General features: G+C 41.3%; 5 protein-coding genes across 5 annotated transcripts; 2 read left to right on the plus strand and 3 right to left on the minus strand.

Moving 5' to 3' along the window:
- Nucleotides 1-71: 71 nt before the first annotated feature.
- Nucleotides 72-3,928, minus strand: xrra1 (X-ray radiation resistance associated 1). The gene is made up of 13 exons (XM_067257732.1): nt 3,857-3,928; nt 3,686-3,758; nt 3,377-3,474; nt 3,066-3,214; nt 2,516-2,620; nt 2,272-2,407; nt 1,898-2,026; nt 1,703-1,796; nt 1,498-1,616; nt 877-1,033; nt 539-654; nt 327-432; nt 72-238 (listed from the first exon to the last, which is right to left on the minus strand). Exons 1-13 carry the CDS (start codon nt 3,926-3,928, stop codon nt 72-74), a joined length of 1,521 nt encoding a protein of 506 aa, XP_067113833.1.
- An 855-nt stretch (nt 3,929-4,783) lies between these two features.
- neu3.1 (sialidase 3 (membrane sialidase), tandem duplicate 1) lies at nt 4,784-6,958 on the plus strand. Its single transcript, XM_067257532.1, has 3 exons — nt 4,784-4,907; nt 5,425-5,661; nt 5,827-6,958. Exons 2-3 carry the CDS (start codon nt 5,440-5,442, stop codon nt 6,832-6,834), a joined length of 1,230 nt encoding a protein of 409 aa, XP_067113633.1. The 5' UTR covers nt 4,784-4,907; nt 5,425-5,439; the 3' UTR covers nt 6,835-6,958.
- Nucleotides 6,959-8,300: 1,342 nt separating this feature from the next.
- Nucleotides 8,301-10,589, minus strand: wdr73 (WD repeat domain 73). The gene is made up of 8 exons (XM_067257533.1): nt 10,459-10,589; nt 10,142-10,209; nt 9,973-10,058; nt 9,774-9,862; nt 9,513-9,580; nt 9,207-9,368; nt 8,741-9,109; nt 8,301-8,654 (listed from the first exon to the last, which is right to left on the minus strand). Exons 1-8 carry the CDS (start codon nt 10,524-10,526, stop codon nt 8,410-8,412), a joined length of 1,155 nt encoding a protein of 384 aa, XP_067113634.1. The 5' UTR covers nt 10,527-10,589; the 3' UTR covers nt 8,301-8,409.
- A 1,996-nt stretch (nt 10,590-12,585) lies between these two features.
- On the minus strand, nt 12,586-13,235 carry defbl2 (defensin, beta-like 2). Its single transcript, XM_067257451.1, has 3 exons — nt 13,173-13,235; nt 12,837-12,948; nt 12,586-12,640 (listed from the first exon to the last, which is right to left on the minus strand). The coding sequence occupies exons 1-3, from the start codon at nt 13,228-13,230 to the stop codon at nt 12,619-12,621; spliced, it is 192 nt and encodes a 63-aa protein (XP_067113552.1). The 5' UTR covers nt 13,231-13,235; the 3' UTR covers nt 12,586-12,618.
- Nucleotides 13,236-14,556: 1,321 nt separating this feature from the next.
- st14b (ST14 transmembrane serine protease matriptase b) lies at nt 14,557-21,722 on the plus strand. The gene is made up of 19 exons (XM_067257584.1): nt 14,557-14,903; nt 15,706-15,871; nt 16,005-16,135; nt 16,305-16,375; nt 16,468-16,652; nt 17,269-17,304; nt 17,432-17,666; nt 17,922-18,064; nt 18,199-18,296; nt 18,402-18,508; nt 18,714-18,847; nt 18,945-19,049; nt 19,190-19,297; nt 19,391-19,507; nt 19,622-19,744; nt 19,829-20,012; nt 20,257-20,528; nt 20,628-20,764; nt 21,080-21,722. Exons 1-19 carry the CDS (start codon nt 14,862-14,864, stop codon nt 21,239-21,241), a joined length of 2,556 nt encoding a protein of 851 aa, XP_067113685.1. The 5' UTR covers nt 14,557-14,861; the 3' UTR covers nt 21,242-21,722.
- The last annotated feature ends 707 nt before the right edge of the window (nt 21,723-22,429 follow it).

Below are 22,429 nucleotides of genomic sequence, written 5' to 3' on the forward strand. Positions count from 1 at the left end.
GAGAATGAAATAAGACACATTTCAATATGCAAGACAAAACGGTAATTAGCAGTACAATGTTATTTTTTATTTCAGTTGTCAATGTGAGACATCTGGTTGTTTGTCTCAGACTCAATGTGTGTTGCTTGTTCTACTGTTTTCACATGAACCATCTTGTATTTTTTCTTCATGTCCCTTAGTAATGTCAAAGCCTCTTCATACTCCTCCTTGTAGACATCTTTTTCTTCTAAAACACTGTCTGTAAAGGAAACATAATTGACATATTCAACAAATGAAATATCTGAGCCACCACTCAACCTCCCAGTAGACGCTGTTAGTATTCATACTTAAGTGGACTTTAGTGATTGTTTTCCTGTCTTTCATTTCTAGGAGCATCTCCTGAAATCTTTCCCCTTTGAGCTTTCTTGGTCTTGGCGGTGGTAGTTTTCCAATCTGTGAATTAAAAGTATGATTTAGCTTTAACTTATTCGTTAAAATATGGATGACAAAATCTGTCAGTGTATGAATATTTAGAATGAATTTAGAGTTTAACGGCAACCTTTTTCTCTTTTTCTGTGAATGGTGTTTGAAAGCTGTCAAGTTTAGGTTGGGAATCTCTGTAGACAAGGAGATTCTTGAGTGTGTGTTCTAACATCCTGACAGCAAATTGAATTCCTGTGAAACAAACCATTGCATGAAAACACTTATAATAGCCTACATATACATATTACAATGAAGTCAAGTCACAATTATTTCTACAGTATATTTAAAAACATCTGTAAAACAATTTAAAATAAAGCATTTAAGATAAGATTGAATACAAGGATAACATTGCTGCACTTACACAGTCGCATAGGATAGAGTGAATAAATGGATCTTAAAATAAGATTGCCATACCAACAGGCTCCACCATATCAGGATCTGGTTTTGCATCCCACAATAATTCATAGCCTTTCAATTTCTCTGGAATGCCAATGCAATCTTTTTTCTCAATCTCTTTGCGATCCTCTGTCATGTCCAGTAGAGGTTTGTTTGAATCAGGTAAATTGGTTACCTGATAACAATAGGAAACTGTCACAATGAAACCAGCACACTGATAAACCTTGAAGTCATTTGTAATAGAAAAAAAACATGACAAATATAATCGTTACCTGGGTAACAAAGAATGAGTCTCTATCTCGGAATGGATCATTAGCTGATTCCACTTCAGCATCCATAACATCAGAGCATCTAGTAACTGACCCCTCTTTCTTCTCCTCTAACTTGGTTTGTGTGCCAGAGCTCAGTGTGGACTTTCTCTCCAGGGAGCCAGGACTCAAACAGAGTTCATCATGTTCCTGCCCCTTTTCTAGTACAGGGTTATCAAATAGAGTAGGAGTTGTCATCAGTATAGACGCCTTTGGTACCTTCCGGATTTTTGTTTTGACCTGTCCAGGGAAGTGAAACATCTCAATTATTGAAGCCTTAGAATTTCAAACCCTGAGCATTAACACTAAGTTAGAAACACTACATTCAAACCTTTCGTTTAGAGTCAGCTGATATCATCAAAGGAGGTTTCACAACTTCAGGTGTCTTCTTCCGGACTATTCTGATACCCAGCCTCTCCTGGAGGAAGTAGGTCAACACAGGAGGGTCACCTGCACGTCCACAAATCTCATATCAGTGACATTCCTGTTTCACATAATCAACAGACTACATTGTCCACTGTCTATCAGATACAAACCACTTCTCTCCATGGTGAGTGGATTGGAGTGAATCACAAGCTCGTTCAGCATAGGAAACAGAGCGACGGCCAACAGCCCTTCTTCCTCAAATATCTGAAGATGATTATTCAACAGAGGTCCAAAAATCTAACTTTACCGATGCACAACATAATATTTCACAACCATGTAACATATTGAATAGGAACAGTACAGACCTTATTGTTAGCTAGGTTGAGGAAGCGAAGCTCTGGAAGTGGCAAGGTGAATGCTCCAGACGATTCCTCTCTTTTCACAGTGTCAAGGGAAATGTGACTCTGGGAATTGTGCGGGACTACTCTGGACTCCTAAAGAGAACATGCAGAGAATTTACAAGCCCCTAACATGTGAGTTTGACTTTGGAAAAAAGTGGTTCGCGATCACTTACCCCTGAGTCATTCTTCATTTCCTTACAACTGTGTTTTGAATCATCTGAGTTGATGAGATATCAGATATATAGATAAAACACGTGAGGAAAACTGTTGAACTACATATATAATGTTTGATTTTGTGTATACCAACCATGCATCCAGTTAGAAGCTTCTCTCATTACTTCAGGGGAGTCAAGGTAATTCACAAGGTCTTCACTAGGCTGCTTGTTCTCAGTTGGCCAGTGCTGCAGATGTCCTGTCTGTTGCATGTATGGTATGTCGGAGATATAGTTTCCTTGCAGGTTTAAATACTGTAGTCTGAAAATGTCAAACGGGAATTGTAAAACATTATGAACATACTATTCATTTCACTAATAAACATCTATTACAGACATGATTTATATGAACCTTCAATCTGTAACCAACCTTTTCAAGTTGGCAACGCTGCTGAAGACTCCAGAGGAGAGTTTATTGTCATCTAGTGATAGCAGCTCAAGAGCTCTGAACCGTGTCCCAGCATCCTCCACAGACCTGTGGAATAGTGGTTAATACTTTTATAGTGGCTATATCCCTTTCCACATCCAAACACAGTCAGAGATAGTGCAGTACTGGCAACTTTGTGCAGCCTGTGTGGGACATTTACATTTAGTCATTTAGCAGACGCTCTAATCCAGAGCGACTTGCAGTAAGTACAGGGAGATTCCCCATGAGGCAAGTAGGATGAAGTGCCTTGCCCAAGGACATAACGTCATTTTGCACGGCCAGAAATCAGACCAGCAACCTTCTGATTAATATCCCGATTCCCTAACCGCTCAGCCATCTAACCCACGATATCTTTCCTTGATAGTCTACCGCCCCCCAGTGGTTTATAGGGTACCCTGCCACCAGACTAACCCAGGCAAATGCATTAGTGTATGTGTCAGAAAACGTAGAAATAATGTTATGTTTTTTTTTTGGTCAATATGAATGAACTCACCGCTGTGAGGGGCCTTTGTGTGGGGCAGCCAGGTTGGGAGGAAGAGCCTGGAGTTGATTGTGAGTTAGATGAAGGGCTTTCAGACAGGGAAGTAAGCCAATGGACATGATGTCATCAACAGACAGGTTGTTGTAGGACAAATCCAGAACCTTATTTAAAAGAAGGAGCCTTCAGTCAAACATCAGCTTCAGTCTCAATGTTGCGGAGTATCGAGATTTCATAAGTATGGGATGTAAACAGTGTACAGCATCAAGACTACGTAGATACCAAGAAATAATCCAGTATTGATAGGTCATGGTGAGTCATTTTACCTCCAAGTGAGGGAAGCCATCAGGATTGAATGTTATGTTGCAGAGACTATTCAAGGATAGCTCAAGCTCCCTTAAGGAGGAGAATTTGCTGAATGGCTCTAGAACAAGTAATAAAAAGGGTTTTAGATCACATTCATAAAATGGCTTTGACACTCGAGAATTGTTCATTTTACTCTACCACTGTTATGTCATGGTAAAGGACTACAATGCTCAAGTTATTATTGTATGCATACAAATATGTTCCAGCCTAGAAACACTATATAAAGGGTGGCCTAAACAAAAAGTATACAGCCTGATGTAACATTAAACCTATTGGAAGAGAGTTGTCAGATGCGTTGACATATGCAACATTGTCAAAATCCACTAAATCTTCAGTCTTGACCTGTTGAAGACAAGAAAACATAAACGTATGCATGGTTCGTATAATATTGTCTGCATGTGTTCTTTTCTGATGGATCAAATTATTGATGGGATTCTTACAGAGTTCAGTCTCTGTTCACTGATGTCCACCGAGCACAGGTCAGATGGCTGGTCCACGCAATGCAACTTCATCTAGAAGGACAAGTTAAGAAAATCCTGTTTTGTCTACTACAGTATTTTTATTTACCGTTTCTCCAATCTACTTAACAGTAGCCTATGTAACCCAGTAAAATCCATCCTTTTAGTCTTGATGGAAAAAATGTGGGCTGCAAAACAAAGTGACCTTGCGTACCAGTAAATTGCCATCCAGTGTGTTGCCAGGGATATATTTTACTTGTTTGCCCTCAGATACATCAGAGTTTGAGAACTTCAGTCCTTCCGTTTTCATCTGATCTCTCCTGTATTTGTGTTCCATTGAATTTTTGTGCGCCACAAGCCAATGCCCAACTCCTGTAGAACAAATTAACAGCATGAAGTAGTTTACAGCATTGTCTTTCAGACAAGGCAGACTTTTCTTGTATGCTGAAAATGCATTTTCACTAGCCTAACCTAGGCCAACTAATCTAGTAGTATGTATAGCTTACTAGCTAATGTAGGCTATAGCGAAGTTACTATACCTTCTCTTCTTTGATGAAAGAATGATCGGATGGGGAAACAATTTGAATGATAGCTCTCCCCATTATCTAATTTGTATTGTTCAGATGAAGCCATCATTTACGTTGCTTCTCTAGATGAATAACCACGCCGATGATTGCGTTAGAGAAAAGTTGCTAATGTTGCATAAACCTATAAGTTGAGAAACAAATGTTTCCATAATTTGAGCTTGATGAAACGGCCACTGTATCGGTGAGAGTTATTGTATCCTAGCAACAGATAGGTAGCAAGCTAGTAACTTCCCGTCCAGCTGTTGGCGGTATAGAATCATTTGGTCCCTTTTGCAGCCGCACTCACCCCACCACTTCGCATTATTCAATAGAAGAGATGTCTATCATAACATCAGGCGTCTCAAATTTTGTGAGAAGGAAAAATAAAATGGGCAAATCCTTTGTAGCAATGTCAAATAATAAATAGACAACCGTATATTACGGGATGACATGTAAAGGCTGCTTCTGTAAGTATTAATAGCCTACAGTATCTCTACAGTAGCTCTCGACTTGTTCAAAGATCACCATTTCATTTGATGTTGTTATCCTGCTAGAATATTGGCTAGCTAGCTACAGTAATGAACGTCGAGGCAAAATGATCTAATGTTGACGTTGAAATGAGTTCCGGTCGAGTGATCAGATACATTTAAATTCTAGTCAACAGTAGCCTATTTTCCACAAAAATGGTAGTTAATAGTCTTTCCAATGTAGCTAGTAGTCTAGCTACATCGGAAAATGTAGTGGCACTAATACCAAAAATCTCAAAAGGTTATTTTAATAACTTTTATAGCCATATCACAAAACCTTACAATAAATGTGTAGTCTATGCCAATTTACACATTCAAATGATGATTTTGGACATAAGCTTGTTTTGTAATCTAGGTACAATGTGCAACTGCAACGTTGTTCGACTGCTTGGAGATCCACAGTAAAATGAGTGTGATCGTGCTTCTGTAAGGTTGCGTGTGAAATCTCTCGTTATAGAAATTCAAATCAACCATGGGCAACACACCATCACGGAAAGGCTATGAAAAGCAACCAGAGAAAACCACGCTGTTCAAGAAGGAGCCGACGGGAATAACTTACAGAATCCCAGCTCTCCTCTACTTGAAAGACACACAAACATATCTCGCCTTTGCAGAGAAGCGGAGCTCTCCATCAGACAGCGATGCTAAAATTCTTGTTATGAGGAGAGGGTCACTTCAAAATGGATCCATTCAGGTGATTATCAGAAACGTGCACCCTGATGCCATAATGTCCAAGATTATATCCATCCATGTTTTGGTTGTATTGGGAATTAAATTCCAGTGAATAAGTCTATATATCAAAATTAAAGCTGCTTTTTAGTTTATTGCCTGTTAACACTTATTTGATGTTTAAACCCAGTGGTCCCCATCTCAAGAGGTGACGTCAGCATTTTTACCAGAGCATCGCACCATGAACCCCTGTCCTGTCTTTGAGAAGAATACCAAGACTCTGTTCCTGTTCTTCATCTGTATCCTGAGCAATACCCCAGAGCACCGTCAGATAATCACAGGCAGGAACAAGGCCCGTCTGTGCTACGTCACCAGCAGTGACGACGGCCAGACCTGGAGCCAGGCGAAGGACCTGACGGAGAGTGTGATTGGAAAAAACGTCCGGAGATGGGCTACATTCGCTGTCGGCCCGGGACACGGCATTCAGCTGGAGAGTGGCAGGTTGATCATTCCGGCCTATGCCTACTACGTCCCTTTCAAATGCTTCTCCTTCCCAATACCATTCACGGTACAGCCGCACGCTCTCTCCATACACAGCGATGACTTTGGCCAGACATGGAGGATGGGGAAGATGCTCCAGCGGAAGTCGTGCGAGTGCGAGATGGCAGAGATTATAGACCATGAGGGCAGGAGTCACCTCTACTGCAACGCCCGGAACACACACGGTCACAGAGTGGAGGCTCTGAGCGAGAGCAGCGGTGCTTACTTTGACAAGCCCCGATTGGCTCCCAAGCTGGTGGAATCACGCCATGGTTGCCAGGGAAGCGTGATTGGCTTCCCTGCTCCGGAATTCGTACCCAATGACGAAGCGGACAGCATAGGAGGCACCACGTCACCCCTGTCCCCGGACACTCAAACATGGCTGCTCTTCTCCCACCCTACCAACAAGACGAGCAGGAGGGACATGGGGGTGTACCTGAACCGCTCCCCCCTGCACTCGTCCGGGTGGGACCAGCCCTGGGTCATCCACAGCGGGCCCAGTGGCTACTCCGACCTGGCGCACAGTGAAGACGTTGAGCACTTTGCCTGCCTGATGGAATGTGGGAAGGAGAGCGAACTTGAACAGATCGCCTTTGTGTCTTTTAACCTAAGTGATGTCATGCAGACCGTTGACAAGAGAGAGAAGAAAGAACTGTAAGTTGTTGGTTTTATTCCAGTAGGGGTGAACACTTGTTTCATGCTCGGCTCATTCTTGTCTTTGATCTGAAATCGGTCTATCTGGGAGTTATGAACCCACAATATGATCTGAATCCCTCTATTCGTACTGTGTGTGTGTGTGTCCTAAAGCAGATAAAGCATGATTGTTTTATAAATATATAGTAGTTTTCTACCACATCACTGATTCTATAACTCCTGTGACAGAGCTATGTAACATAATCAAAGTGGAAGCAAAGTACATGTGATTACAGAATGACAATGGACTACACTGCATGAGGTCCTTGAAGGACAACCTACCTGTGATTTGTTTATTGTTTTTTTAAGTTGTGCATATGTATATCTATCAATGCCATTTTAGAAAATGTAAGAACTTACTTTTTTGTGGATCGGAGAATAATTGCAAGTGCATTCCAGCCAGCCAATCACATTGCAAGTTGGATCTATTACCTCATAGCTAAATCAGCTCCCCCTAGATGCGTCAGCGTGGAAGGCCTAGGGGATCAATTGTGAGATGGGATTCACGGCTTAATTTCTCATGCTCATCAAATGGGCAGTGAAAAGAAATTAGCCAATTGTACCTCTCATGCTATGGCCAGACTATAAATATCTCTATGAGACTGCTCCCCTTATGGTTTTTGTTTTCATTTTTCCATTGAAATGAATTGATTCTCTCATAATGTATGGGTTTCTTAGTCGCCTGATGGCTGTGCAACACTGACATTCCATTTCTGACTATTGGCACTTAAGTGAGCACTGTTTACAATGTATTACTGTGAATGCTTTCACTTGATTTTGACAATATTTGACAAACCTTTTGTTGCATCCACTGGAATCAGAAATACACGTTCTCTATCAGGGGTTGTTAACTCTTTTGTATAACAGTGCTCATCTGAGTGGATGGCTGTAGAATATTTGATTACATGCTTCTTATAAAAAAATTGCCATATTCAAACAGTGTTCCATCTCAATACCTCACCACCTTATAATTACATTCAGTTGTGTCAACTACCTCCACATTCCCATTGTTGCCTGGCGTCTTGGAAATCCAACAAGCTGAAAAGCATCATCTTACTTTGACAACCCCAGTCATGTGCCTGTATAGTAAAAACTTGTTACTTGTTACCTTATATAAAAGGCATGCCCAACCATGTATTTTTGAGAAAGCCAATAAAAAGAATTATTCAATGCTATGTTGTCATTTTCATATTTGTTTTACAAAACAATATTTTGTGGCAATAAGGTTACATGGTGTGCAGTATGTTACGGGATTGTATTAAATATGTAATTTCTCATTATTTTTGCTAGTCACTCAGAATCGGAGAATTGTGACTGAAACCCAGACTTCCTATGAGACTAGTCAAAGTAAAAATGTCAATGCAATATAAAAATATTTTGTGTACTGCAGTATGATCATCAAGGTTTTAACGGTTGTTTCCTTTTGTTTCATTTATAAAAAGAAATGTCTCAAACACAGACTGCTAGAATTTAAATGTCTCAACAGAAGAAAATGTTTGATTCCACAAAATGATCTGAGTTGTCAAAAAACGTCCAAATGTCAAGATCGGGTGGCAGCTGTACTGTCGACCCAGTCCCACACATGCATGGAGCCATCGGCAGCAGCTGAGAGGATAGTCTGAGGCCTGCTGGGATGCCATATGTGAGATGTGACCAGAGGAGGGCTGGTGCTAGGATGAGACACACTTGACATCACATGACCCTGGTGCACAAAAAGAGGCTTGGGTTCCCTGCACTCGGGTCTCCAAGTGGAGGTGTCGTAGATCTCCACTAGTCCGTTTAAACCTGGAACAGTGAGATTATAAATACTGTAAGAAAGTCTATATCTGATATCAAAAGTTTTCTTTGATGGAAGTGGCCGTTTTACTTACCTGAAACAGAAAGACAGTTGTCCAAAGCAGGTGCCCATGACACGTTCATAAAATCATGACTGGGAATGTTCCTCTGGATATCGAGTTGAGCCCGACCCACACAGCTTCTCAGGTCTCGTAAGTCGGACAGCACAACCAGGCCGGACGAGGACAGCCGTGCTACCCTATGGCGGCCCTGCTCTGGGGAGGACAGGCCTGAGGAGGCAGCCATGCACCACAGCTCCGACTCTCTCCCCTCTGCTGGCGTAGGCGTAGGGACAGTAGATGTCCTTGTGTCCCCCACAAATAGGTCCCCCCCACAGGTACAAGCCAGAAATACGCTTCCAGTCACAAACTGCAGGGAGCTTAACACATCCGGGATGTCTTTTTCTACGGGGGGAAAGAGGAGGGATAGTATGTTATGTGCATTAGTACACCATTAAGTAGACAGTAGTGGCTCTTCCCAGGACGCTGTGTGTGCTCTCACCCACAGAGTAGAGAGAGCTTCCAGACGTCAGATCGGTCAGCTGGAGGTCGCAGATCTGAGATCCATGAAGAACATGGAGGTCTCCGGTTAACCCGGGGGCGATCTTGCTGCCGCTCTGTGACACGCGTGTGGGCTGGATGCATCCAGAGCTCTTTATGACATCTATCATTTGAAGACAAATTACAGGGCGGCACCGAGTTGTGAATCAAACAACTGCTTCTATTGTTTACTGTAGTAAAGGTCATAGTTTTACGTGTAGATGACACAACAGGAAACTGGGGGGGGGGGGGGGGGGGTGTTACTCACCTGAGTCATTGCCCCCTACGTCCCACACCTGCAGTTTGTTGCTCAGCCCATCATTGGTTACCACACACCTTGGAAGGAGAGATCATTGTGTCACCCTTTTATACTTTTGCAGAAATCTCATTAACTATAAAATGGCAATGGTTGATCAGTTGACTATTTCAGCCATTCTGGCACTGGCTGTGTTGAAGCACTACTATGCGGTCTCTAAATTCCTCTGGTAATGAATAATAAGTATTTTTCTTTCTGCATGGACACCTGTACCTTGTTCCTTGAATGTGTTTAAGGCAATTAACCGGTCCATTTGTGAAACCTCCATGGACCACTTTAAAATCTCGCTCTGCACAAAGACCCTGCAGACACAGAAAAAGCTATTGTCAGTGGCATTCCAAAGTATCATATTTCAAAGCATTTTTTAAATTAAACTCAATTAATTAATCTCTAGGTCTGTCAATATCCATACCTGATTATCATCTGCAAACAGTTTAAGAGGAAGAAGCAGCTCCAAAATTTCATTCTTGGTTGAACTGTATCCAGCGACACATATAGCTGTAGAGACAAAGTTTAATGAAAAACTTCCGGTTGATGAAAAGAAAAAAAGGTTTAATTTTGCGAAAACTATTTAAACAGACTTTTTCCTGCGGTCCATTCAATAACTCTAGTTGGGTGTTCAAGCTGATACACATGAAGGTCCTTGTAGCTGAAAAGGAGTATGAGATGCATGGCTTAGAAAGTCGGAGAAACAGAATTGAAATGTTGTACAGATCGTTGAGCGACTAGCGTTATTTAAAATGTTCAATGAGCAACAACTTGACTTCTGGTTTGTTGAATACCTCAGTGTTTTAGCTTCTGTCAACTCATGCAGACAAAATATATATAACAGAAGCCCTGCGCAACTGCAAGAACTCCTTGAAGATGTAAGATTAAAAAAACAAAAAACAATTCTTACGTTTTCAGAGACTCGATAAACCAGTCGTCAATAGTCTCATCAAAGGCTGCAACATCTATTTCATTCATTGTAGACCGCTAAGGGTGGCTTCGGCTGAACTTCGCCAGTCCACAGTGATGGCACATTGTTGTTTACGTGTTGGGAATGTCATGGAAGTAGCACTATCGCCATCTAGCGCATTGGAGTTAACTTCATGCAATGCCAGACTTCTCTGTACATGCTCTACCACCTCCAAAATGTATTTGTATTGATTGTTATTTTTAAATAAAGAATTATGTGTTTGGCCTTCCATTATAAAAAAATGTGTTTAAAATGTCATTTACAGTGCAAATTACAAATTATCATTAGTTACAATTTGTTCAACCGTTTTGATAGTATGTGAGATGTAACTCATGCAACCTTCCCTCCCCCCAGAGTCGTAGCCACTGGCCCAGGCCTACCCAATTTGTTCTAAGGCCTACCCAAAAACGAATATATCTCGGAAGAATTATGCACCGGGTGCACATCGCTAAGTAAAAAAACCCTGAAAAGATGCCTATCCATATGTTTCTAGGCCTACCCAAAAAGATTATTCTGGCTACGCCCCTGCCTCCCCCGTCCCAAATCACTAAATGAGAACAGCTGCAGTGAGCCCCGTGATATAACTGGGAAGACAGAGAGCCTGATGTAAACAGATTTGTGGGGTTTTACTCCATTGTGGTAGTGTCACGCTGTGCTGACTGAATAGCACAAGCACAAAGATAGAGTGATAACCAGGCCACAATGCAGGGCACAATGCAATGGCCCATGTTTACAGATAGCATGCCAGCTTTTAACCTTTATTGCACCAGTCCAATCACAAGTCATCTTCTGACTTCATAAAACACTGATGTCGAATATTTTGGTTCTGTGTTTTATTTTTTGATGGCTGTATCTCTGCTGAGGTCTATTACAGCATTTTGCCAATTGAAGGGATTTTTTAAATGACAGATATGATGATATTTGTGATCCTGCTGTTGATTAGATCAAAGACCTGAGAATGTAAAATGTAAAGATGTAAAGATTTGAATATCAAACTATTTATTTCACCTTTTGGTTTGGATATGCTAATGTAACTATTCATAGCACGGGGTGCAGATGAGTGTCTGGTGAACAGCGTAATCTGTGCTTCAACAATGGAATCAATGGCTGTGTGACGTAGTTTCAATATGCCAGGCACAGCTACCCAGACATGAAGATAATGGTGAGATGACATAAACATGAACATGAGCTAAAGCACTTCATTCACAAAAGCTCCATTCCACAACAACTATTTGGGTCAGTCACTTGACTGGCATTGTGTGGTAGCTTTACAATAGTGGGCAAAGCATACTTGCAATAACTTAACTCTCTGTCTCTGAGCGCTCTGTTATATACTATAATTGGCTGAAAGTAAGGCCAAGTGGAAACAGGCTAGCTCAAACAACAGAGTACACCACTAGTGTTGTTCCACTTGTATCACTGTGCATCATGTTTGGGTCTTTTGGATCAGTTGACAATCTCTCTCATCACTACCAACACAGTCAATCAACATATGTGGAATTAATCATTAGACACTTGATTTATTCTCTGTATAAGAGTTTATTAATAACTGAAACAAACAACACCATAAATTACATATAAATAGCAAACACTAACATTGGTAAGTGTATTATTATTAATGTATCTTCTATAATTCATTTCCAAAGCTTAAAAAATGTATATAAAAACAACTCAAGGTACTGTGTTGTTAAAATCTATGCACTTTTGATCATTCGATTGATGCCCTCAGCTCTTGAAGCACTAAATTATTAATCAAAATAACATTTATGTCTGATGGAAATTAACATTTTATAATTTACCTGAACCATGTATTGTAACTAAAGCGTTCTTTTTAACTTGTCCACCACATACAGATACTGACATTCAGAATGCAGCAAATTGTTTTGAACTTGTCATGTGTAGCCAGAATAAAAGGCTTGTTTGACCACATTATCTTCAAAAGATTCATGAAATGATAAATAGGTCCTTCCTCAAGGTCACCCAATGGTCTTCAACTACTGTTTAAAGAGCCACACAGCCCTGCCCATTCAACCTAACTCAGCAAGGCATCAATCCTCAGTCAGTGAAGTTCTTCCAGTGGTATTATCTTGTCTGTAACTGCTAAAACCGCATTGCACAGCACCTGCAAATGATGAACAGAACACAATGAGGTGTTGTCTGGTAGGTTGTAGAACTTTATTGTAGTGAGAGCATAGAGTTTCAAAATCATTAGACATCAACCATCCAGGGTGCTGTACTGACCCTCATTCCAATAGATGAGTAACTTAATAACATACATATACATCTCATCATGTATGTACCTCATATCATGTATGTACCTGTATCTGCGTGGACAACCATGGTGGCCAACAATATACTCTTGGGCGTAGCAGAACCGTCTGCAGAGTCCTCTGTTTCCACACGTCCAGTACTGCATCTCCGTATCCTCACCTGGAACAGATTAGGAAATGCTCACAGTAAGGAGAAAAAGAAACCATTTCATCCACCCTATTGTCTGTCTATGGTTATGGACAATTAGACGATTCGAATTCCCATGACAGATGTCATGACAGAAACGCGTTTGATTATACCGCAGTGTCCCTTTCAATGGCACATTCAGACATGAAGACCTGCACCGTCACATCCAGTTACAAGTGAAGGTATCTACTGCTTACCCTCAACAGATGACAGCGTGAGGAACAGCACAAGGAAAAACAAGCCCAATCCCTTCATGTTTTGGTGTCACAAACTTCTCAGACAGTGCCCTTGCCAGGGCCGGTGTTGCATTTATACAGTGTTTCACCCAAGTGGGAGGAGTCAGACGGACACAGTACAGGACGGTCATTCCATGACAGAGGTATCTTTGGGGATGAAAGTGGAGTGAAGCAGATCTCCGTTTGTGACACAACTGCAGTGTGTTAAGTGTTAATGAGGATCTAACTACATTTGGTTTGACCAAGAGTTTGAGCAAAACTGTTATTTGTTCTTAAACCTGATTGAGGCCAGCATAAAAGTAGAGTAGTCCTCTTACTTCAAGTCGAAATATTAGTTTACAGAGGAACATTTGGGTAGCCTTTTTGTTCTTACTTTTTCAAACAGTTTAAAAGTACTTACATAAACCTCTCTGACTGGACACCTGCAGCATAACCCAAGGGAGTCAGAAGAATAATGAACAAAACCCTCACCACTCACGACTCCCCAGAATAAGGCCTCACAGTATGTGTTGAAGCACAAGTTCACCTTTTTGATTAAAATGCAGACAATCAATCTAGCTACCTGTCTCTTGGCACTGTGTTTCAGCGCTGCTCTTTCAGTACACTGCTCTGCACAGGTCTGAAACTGGCAGTGGTTAATGTGATACTGCTGATGCTGTCAAACTGCAATCAAACTACACACAAAAACAGAGCTCTGATGACACAGGAGCTGTTGTGACTTGAACAATAGAAAGTATGTCCAAATTGCGCCACCTTGTGCTCTCATGTTAAACATATCAGTGATCTCACAGTTGTTAATGATTGAACCTGCATGTCCCAGTAAACGTGTCTCATGTGCAATGTGCAATTGTATTTTTTGAGGGTTCCATCTTAAAATGAGAGGGCCACAAAAAATAATATATATTTCAACAATTGCTTTTTTTCTACATATTTTGAAAGCTGATAAAAAAAACACACAACACATCTTTCATGTTTTTTCTAAACGTTTTTTTTTTTTTTTAGCTTTCTAAAATCCTTTTCAAAATGTTTTTGCAACCTTTAAAAAGTGTTTTCGACTTATTGCCGTTAGAATAGGGGACCTCCCTGTTAAATAGCTGAAAATGTCGCGTAGTGACCAGTTCTAAGAGCTATGCTGATTTTCTGTATGAGTGTTATGGGTGCATATGAATGTCAACATAAGTTACTTTGACAAATTGACAAATTGATAGCCTACCCATCGTTCACACCTCACACACTGTAGGCCTATCCATTATTCATACTTGATTCCATTCATTTAGCTGACAGTGGTAGTTTAGGATTGGCCATTCGTTTTATTTCCTCATTCTTGCAACATCTGGCACTTCACTTCACCGGTCTAGTCAAGAAGTTTGTTATGCAGGTGTCTTGGTTTCTGCTTCACTGATCTGGGATCAAAAGAAAACACTAATATTCGACCAACAATTAGATATAGATCTGAATAACATTGACGTGATAGTGTTCATTTTATCGAGAAACTGAAATACAGCTTACCTGTGGAACACCTGTCGCTGTCACCATCTTCACAGGACAATGGACCACGACTTTAACATCGCGTGTCGAAACTGAGCGAAACTAGTGGAAGGAACATTGTGAAGGCAGTGAAACATAATTTGTTGTCGTCTAATTTCTGATATGGATTCAATGGATTCTGGAACTAAATTTACTCCCACGCAGGTAGACCTTCCTATTTCTACTACTTCCTACTAAATAGCCTAATATTATCGTAGACTATCCGAATGTCGCCTTCTTGCCTGTTTTGGTTTCATATTCTTCAACGATAGGCTATTTCGTTAAATGTGTGTCCTGTCACATTATAAGAAAAATTCAGAAACGCCTGTATTTCTTAATTTGATAGGCTATGTGTATACAACATCTAACTTGTTTATGGATATAAAGTGTATATTGTCTCCTGCCGGCAGTCGTGTCCCCATATCAAACACTGGAGTGCTTGATACTGACAATTATTTCAAATGTTTCAGGTGTCATCTTTAATAAAAAAAAACAGTTAAATTTAGCCCATTGATTGCACCAGGGACATAATAAGGCATTTCACACAAGCAATATAAATAAAATACGACTCTCCACTCTCAAGAAAATGTATTCCTAGAATGGTTAGCTACAGTACATACAGAGAAACCTACACATTGCACTACACTTATATAATACGTGGTTCTGTCACACATGGATTTGATTCTTTTGACATATTAGAGGAATGTTTGTCAATGTTCATTAAAATGGGTGTGGAAGAGCCAAGAGAAGACAGGATCTGACATGCACAGTTCAAAATTGTGGAAAATAGAACACTATCAAATGTATTTCTTGGATTTGGAAATTATTCATATTTAAAATTTGTTTTTAAGCTGGTTCCTTCAAATTGGTTGCAAATGTGGCTTTGGTTCCCGGAATGCATTACTCTAAGCACTGTCAAAGGCACTGTACAATCAGACAGACAACATCACTTCATTCCCTGTGCCAGGATGACGACGGTGACACTTCCATCCAGTTCCTGCCTGCCTCAGACTTCACAAAGCTGGAGAAAAAGAGAGGGCACAAGAAGAAGAAGATTGGTTTAGGAATCGGCTTTGTAGTACTGGCAGCAGTGATAGCCCTCACAACAGGATTGCTGGTTTGGCACTTTGACTGTGAGTAACTGTTCACTGTAACAGTCTGAAGAGACTAAAAAGCTCTGGTTAACTACATCTAGATACCTAATTTATGACATTTATAGTGTACATTTATGGTACTAATCACCCCTGTCCTTCCTCCATTTTGCAGCGCGCAAAGATGTGAGAGAAAGAAAGGTTTACGTTGGCTCTATCAGCATCCCTAGCCAAAGATTTGTAGACGATTATGAGGACTCCAACAGCACAGAGTTTCAAAACCTGGCCATGCAGGTGAACGACAAGGTGAGAGAGGAGGATATCCGTCAATATTAGTGTTCGTGTTAGTGGCCGTTAGTACTGTAACTTGCTCACTGAAATAAGAATAATGTGTAATAAAGTGATTCATGTTTCTGTAACTGATTTGTCTCCACTCAACCACAGTAGGCCTGATGTACATTTGATTGGGTTTCAGCTAAAGAATGTCTACATGAAAATACCAGTGCTGTCCAAATATTTTGTTGGATCAACAGTGCAAGATTTCAGGTATTTCACCACTGCGAAACCTCTAAATTCATTCTGAATGTAATGATGATAACGATAGGGCTTTTGATTCCTCTATACTGTGTCCACTCCAGTGAGGATGATAGTGGGAATGGAGACAGTGTATTGGCCTATTACCTGTCAGAGTTTGAGGTCCCCAAACCACTTGAGGATGATGTGGACGAGGCCATTGGCTCTCTGGTTGTGGCGGACGGTCAGCAGGGTCGTATGGGTCGTAGGCCTGTCAGCTCCCTCAGCATGAACAACGTCATTTCTGGAGGTACAGCTGTACGATATCTTGTTGTGGAGGAGTTGTAGCCCTATGCATCCCTATAGTCTTTGTTGCGGTTTGAGTAGATTTGGTAACTTGGTGATAGTTACACAGAGACTAGGCTTTTGTCAAGTAAAATTGACCATTACACTACTTTTAAGTTTATTCCTACTGTTCACTATCCCTTTATTCTCTATTTATAAACATGGTTAACTAAGTATTAAAGAATGGTTTGTGATAGTTTCTTCTTATTTATTATCAGTAAGTGTTACTGTTGATTACAATTGGTTGAGTTTGTAGACCTCAGTGTTTAGAAGTATGTATGTAAAAAAGTGTACGTTGTGTGGCTCTTTAAATCAAATCAAAATCAAATTTATTTGTATAGCCCTTTTTAAACGCAAGCATGTCACAGAGGGCTTCACATACGCCCATAGAACTGCCCCTCAACCAACCTAAACCCTCAAGGAAGACAAGGAAAAACCTTGGGAGGAGCAATTAAGAGAGGGATCCCCTCCTCCAGAGACGGCTTTATGAAAGAGAAAGCTTACTAAATATAAAGTCAGATTATGATCTGTGGTTGACCAGTTCAAATCGCTTAAGCATTTCTTCTTCTTTTGTTTTGTAGCTCTAGACCCGCGGATGACAAAGACAACATTCAAAGGTAAAATTAATTATTGAGGCACATTCTTTGCTGTCAATCCTACGGGCAGTTGTACTTTCTAGGTGTCCGTGGGAATAACTTTGTAGTGCATTGTGGTGACCAAGTTTGTTTGTGTCCAACCTTTCAGACAAAAAGAAATACTCCTATCACACCCACAATGGTGAAACAGGCACAATCCAATCACCTGGCTTTCCTGACTCTCCGTATTCTCCCAACACCTTCACACAGTGGAGGCTGCGGGCAGACCCAGGCTACAGGGTCAAGGTGGTGTTTGACACCTTCAACCTGGAGGAAGACTGTCAGAAGGACTTCATCAAAGTGTATGACTCACTGGTGCCCATGGAGCAACGCGTGTTGGCAGAGTGAGTAGAGAATGGTGGACACAACCCACATTATTTAACCTTTTATTTGAATAGTGTACCTGAAGTAATCAAATGCGATTTGGCAAGTAAATACAGACTGCTCCTTGACTCTGACCACTGAAATACTGTTAGAACTCTGCACTTCTGATCCTTGATCTTCTGCTATAGTTTCCATATGCACTGTTTGTTTGATGCTTTTGATATAAGCATCTGCTAAATGAATGAAATGTCAAACATGTTGTTTTCCGTGTTCAGGAAGTGTGGCTATATGAACCCCAGTGAGCCCCTCTCCTTCACTTCATCTGGGAATGTTATGCTGCTGATATTGGTCACCAGTGAGGAGAAGAACTTCCCTGGTTTTAGGGTCAGGTTCTTCCAGATTCCCTTAAAAGCTACAGGTACAGTAAGCCGAGTTTCTAATAGGTCCGGCTGCCAGACACTCACTGTATTTACTGTAGGAGCAATGGCTCTAATGGACTGTTGCCACAAACACGCTGAGTCACTTGGATTTGTGTTATCTTGCATTCTGTAGATTGCGGGGAGATATTGTCAGGACTGAAGGGAACTTTCACATCACCAAGCTTCCCGTCCTATTACCCACCCAAGACTAAATGCATCTGGGACATTGAGGTCAGTAAACATTTCAGTTTTCACACAACTGTTTTTTGTTGTTGCCTATTGTTCATTTGTCTATACAGTTAGAGTAATTAGAACGATTTGTTTGTTTTCTTCCAGGTCCCAATAGATAGGTTCATCAAGGTTCAGTTTAGCAAGTTTGTGTTGGCTGAGCCAGTGAAGGATAAGACATGTCCTAAAGACTACGTAGAGGTCAATGAAGAAAGGTGAGTCCTCCGCTAGTTCATCTACATGGACATGTGTGTTTGTTTACATTTATATTGTAAGTTACCGCTTGACGTCATTATTATGTAGTTCACCAAACGACCACCATGTGACATTTTCACTAGAGTGTCTCTTAATAGCAATATAAATGTTGCTGTGTGTAAATCAAGTCCAGATGGTTGTGTGATGGTCTGCATTGTTTTGTAGGCTATGTGGTGAGAAACGAGACAACACTGTGGTCATCAGCAAGACCAACAAAGTCCGGGTGGTATTTAACTCTGACATGTCCCATGTGAATAGAGGTTTCTCTGCGGAGTTCGAAGCCTTTTTGCCGTCTGATCGTAAGCATGGGATCCATTTGACACTTAAGTAACCATATCCCATTTTCTGTTATGCGCAGGCCATGCCACATTCTAAAACACATTTTCTCTGTCAAAGCTTGTCCCGGGAAGTTCAAATGCGCAAACAACCTCTGCATCGACAACAGCCTGGAGTGTGATGGCATGAATGATTGTGGAGACAACACTGATGAGGACCACTGCGGTAAGTACCGACCTAACTGTTTATTCAGCTCAAGGCGCTAACAAGGCCTTTTATGTTCTATCAACATAAGTATGCAAAGGTACGACTAAGCAGGAGACTGTGTCACAATAGGCCTCTGTTCATTCCCTGTCCTTGTGCAGAGTGCAAAGAGTCCCAGCTCCGGTGTGGAAACGGCCTGTGTAAAGCCAAGTTCTGGCAGTGTGACGGTCGGGACGACTGTGGGGACAACACAGACGAGGCCAACTGTGGTGAGGCGAAGCCGCACGTCATCAGAGGGGCAACTCATCTGGGTCTCAGTCATTATTACCACTGAGTGTTTCTGCACGGTTTCCCTTCCACAGGGAGCTGTCCAACCGGGGAGTTTGCCTGCAGAAGTGGCGGTTGTGTCTCAGAGACACTGAAGTGTAACGGATATCCTGACTGCACCGACAGCTCAGATGAATCCAAGTGTCCCAAATGTAAGGATGGTGAAAAGCTATTTATCGTTAAATGACTGAAGTTAAATAACTGGAGCACATTTATGAACTGTAACAGTGGTTGTTTGGCTGAGATTGTACTTGTTCTGTTTTCAGCCCTGGTAGTGCAATGCTCTGAAAATACATACAAGTGTAAGAGTAGCCATTGTATCAGCAAGATGAACCCGGAGTGTGATGGAGAAGAAGACTGTGAGGACCGCTCAGATGAGGCAGGTTGTGGTAAGTCTCTTGCTCTCTCTTTCTGGGCACCGTTTTTGTTAATATTCTGATAACTGAAGGGTATGTGTCTGAATTTGTTTGTAGAGTGTGGAATCAGACCCTACAAAAGCTCCCGAATTGTGGGTGGAGAGTTCTCCAGTGAGGGGGAGTGGCCATGGCAAGTCAGTCTTCATATCCGGGGAACTGGCCATGTGTGTGGAGCCTCAGTCATCAGTAAACGCTGGCTGGTCACCGCTGCCCACTGTGTCCAGGATGACGATAAAATCAAGTGTGTATTCTGTTTCTTCATCTCAATCGCTGACTGTCTGTCTCTCTCTCTCATTTCTCTATCCCTCTTTCTCTCTCTCCCTTTTTTCCTCTCTCTCTCTCTCTCTCTCTCTCTCTCTCTCTCTCTCTCTCTCTCTCTCTCTCTCTCTCTCTCTCTCTCTCGCTCTCGCTCTCGCTCTCGCTCTCGCTCTCTCTCTCTTGGGTTGTCTATGAAAAGTGGGATCACAACCTGTTGTGTCTAACAGGTACTCTCGACCAGACATCTGGGAGGCTCACCTTGGACTTCTCATCCAGAGTCAGACTAACAAGTGGACCATAAAGAAGAACCTGAAACAGATCATTCCTCACCCTTCCTACACCCCTTTCAACTATGATAATGACATAGCACTCATGGAACTAGAGAGTGAGGTCACACTCAACGAGAACATCTGGCCTATCTGCTTACCAGCTTCCTCTCATGATTTCCCTGCTGGCAAATCTGTGTGGATCACTGGCTGGGGGCACACTAGAGAGGGAGGTGAGTTGCTGCGATTATTTTCTTTTCGGTCTCTGTTTCTGGTTTATATGTGTGTGTGACTGAGATAATAACATTAAACCAATGCACACAATGTCCCAGGTTTCGCTGCCAACATCTTACAAAAGGCAGAGGTCCGCGTCATCAACGGAACAGTGTGTAACAAGCTGATGGAGGGACAGATCACGTCACGCATGTTATGTGCAGGTGTTCTGACAGGAGGAGTGGATGCCTGTCAGGTAACCCGGACAACATCATATTCATATTGTTAACAGGTTTTGCTGCTTCTGCATATTATATTGCAGCCACACCTTTGTAGTCACAACTTTTACATTCACATATTAATTTAGTCATTTAGCAGATGCTCTTATCCAGAGCGACTTACAGTAAGTACAGGGACATTCCCCCCGAGGCAAGTAGGGTGAAGTGCCTTGCCCAAGGACACAACATAATTTTGCACGGCCGGGAATCGAACCGGCAACCTTCTGATTACTAGCCCGATTCCCTAACCGCTCAGCCACCTGACTCCCTTTTACCCCATGCTCTATCTACAGGGGGACTCTGGAGGTCCGATGTCTTCTACAGAAGCACAAGGGCGTGTGTTCCTAGCGGGCGTGGTGAGCTGGGGCGATGGCTGTGCCCGCAAGAACAAGCCTGGCGTCTATACTCGTGTGACTAAGTTCAGGGACTGGATCAAGGAGAAAACTGGGGTGTAGCATACTAGGAACTGGGTTGACAGGATGAGCTGGTGACACACCCAATAACTGTCACCCTTAGCGTGAACTCTTCAGATTCCTGGTTGTATTTCACGCCACGACATGAAGTGACAACCCTTAAAGTTCAATGCTAGGCTTGAAATCTTTAAATGTCAAGGTTATTTCTGCTAAAGGACAGTCCAGCAATTACATTGTATGGTGTTTACATGCTTTTGTGTTTTTATCTGTTGTGTTTTTGATTTGTGTATTTGTTTACCAGGGAAATTATTTTTGACAATCCATTCGATATGTGTTTCTTGTTTACTCAATTCAAATTGGTAGAGTACTTAAAGTGGGTGGAGTGATTCAAGCATGTTTTGCTGGTTTAGCTGAGGAACATCTAAGATTCACCCTACCTATTAATCAATGGATAGTTTGTTATAATCACACTGGGTCCATGGTTTTATATTTAATATTAATTAAATCTGTATTTATCAAAGAACTTCAGAACCAGAGTTCAACATACCATGTGTGCAGTGACAGAAAAGAGCACAGATTCTTATCTGAGTTCTTTGAGTTTTCATTGAGGCACATTATTTACATAATCAGGGAAACTATACTTAAATACATTCATACCATCTATGATTCAATACCAAATCTCAGTTTAGCTGGTTAAGTAACTGAGAAGGTTTACATGTGGTGTACAGTATTTTGATACTAATTATCTGTCCTGAATCTTAATTATTATATACATGAAGGCACTCACAATTTGGATGTGCATGATGTTTCTATTGTCTGAATATATTGACTTTGAATGAACATTCCTTATCTCCTTATTTCCTAAACATTCTGGTGCTTACACTATATGTGAATCTTAATTATTTGTGATAGAGGGTTTCACTACAGTGAAATCATATTTTTGCTACGGAAATGTTTGATGCCTGCTTAACCTGTTTTTATGATGTTGTTTTTCTTTCTGTAAATTTGTGATTATTTCTGATGCATCTAGTATGTGTGTTTCAATAAGGCTTTATTGCATTTAGACTCTGGCTATGTAAACCTTAAAACTATTTTGAAAGACATAAACATGCCTACTTATTTGTTTTTATTATTCATTGTGTTAGTGATACTAAATGGCAACAAATATTAACTAAATCGATTACCGTTGTCTGGTGAACCGGAAGTCAATACGGAAGATAAAACTGACGG

This window comes from Osmerus mordax, chromosome 19, assembly GCF_038355195.1.
Source record: "Osmerus mordax isolate fOsmMor3 chromosome 19, fOsmMor3.pri, whole genome shotgun sequence".
Taxonomy (NCBI): Eukaryota; Metazoa; Chordata; class Actinopteri; order Osmeriformes; family Osmeridae; genus Osmerus; species Osmerus mordax.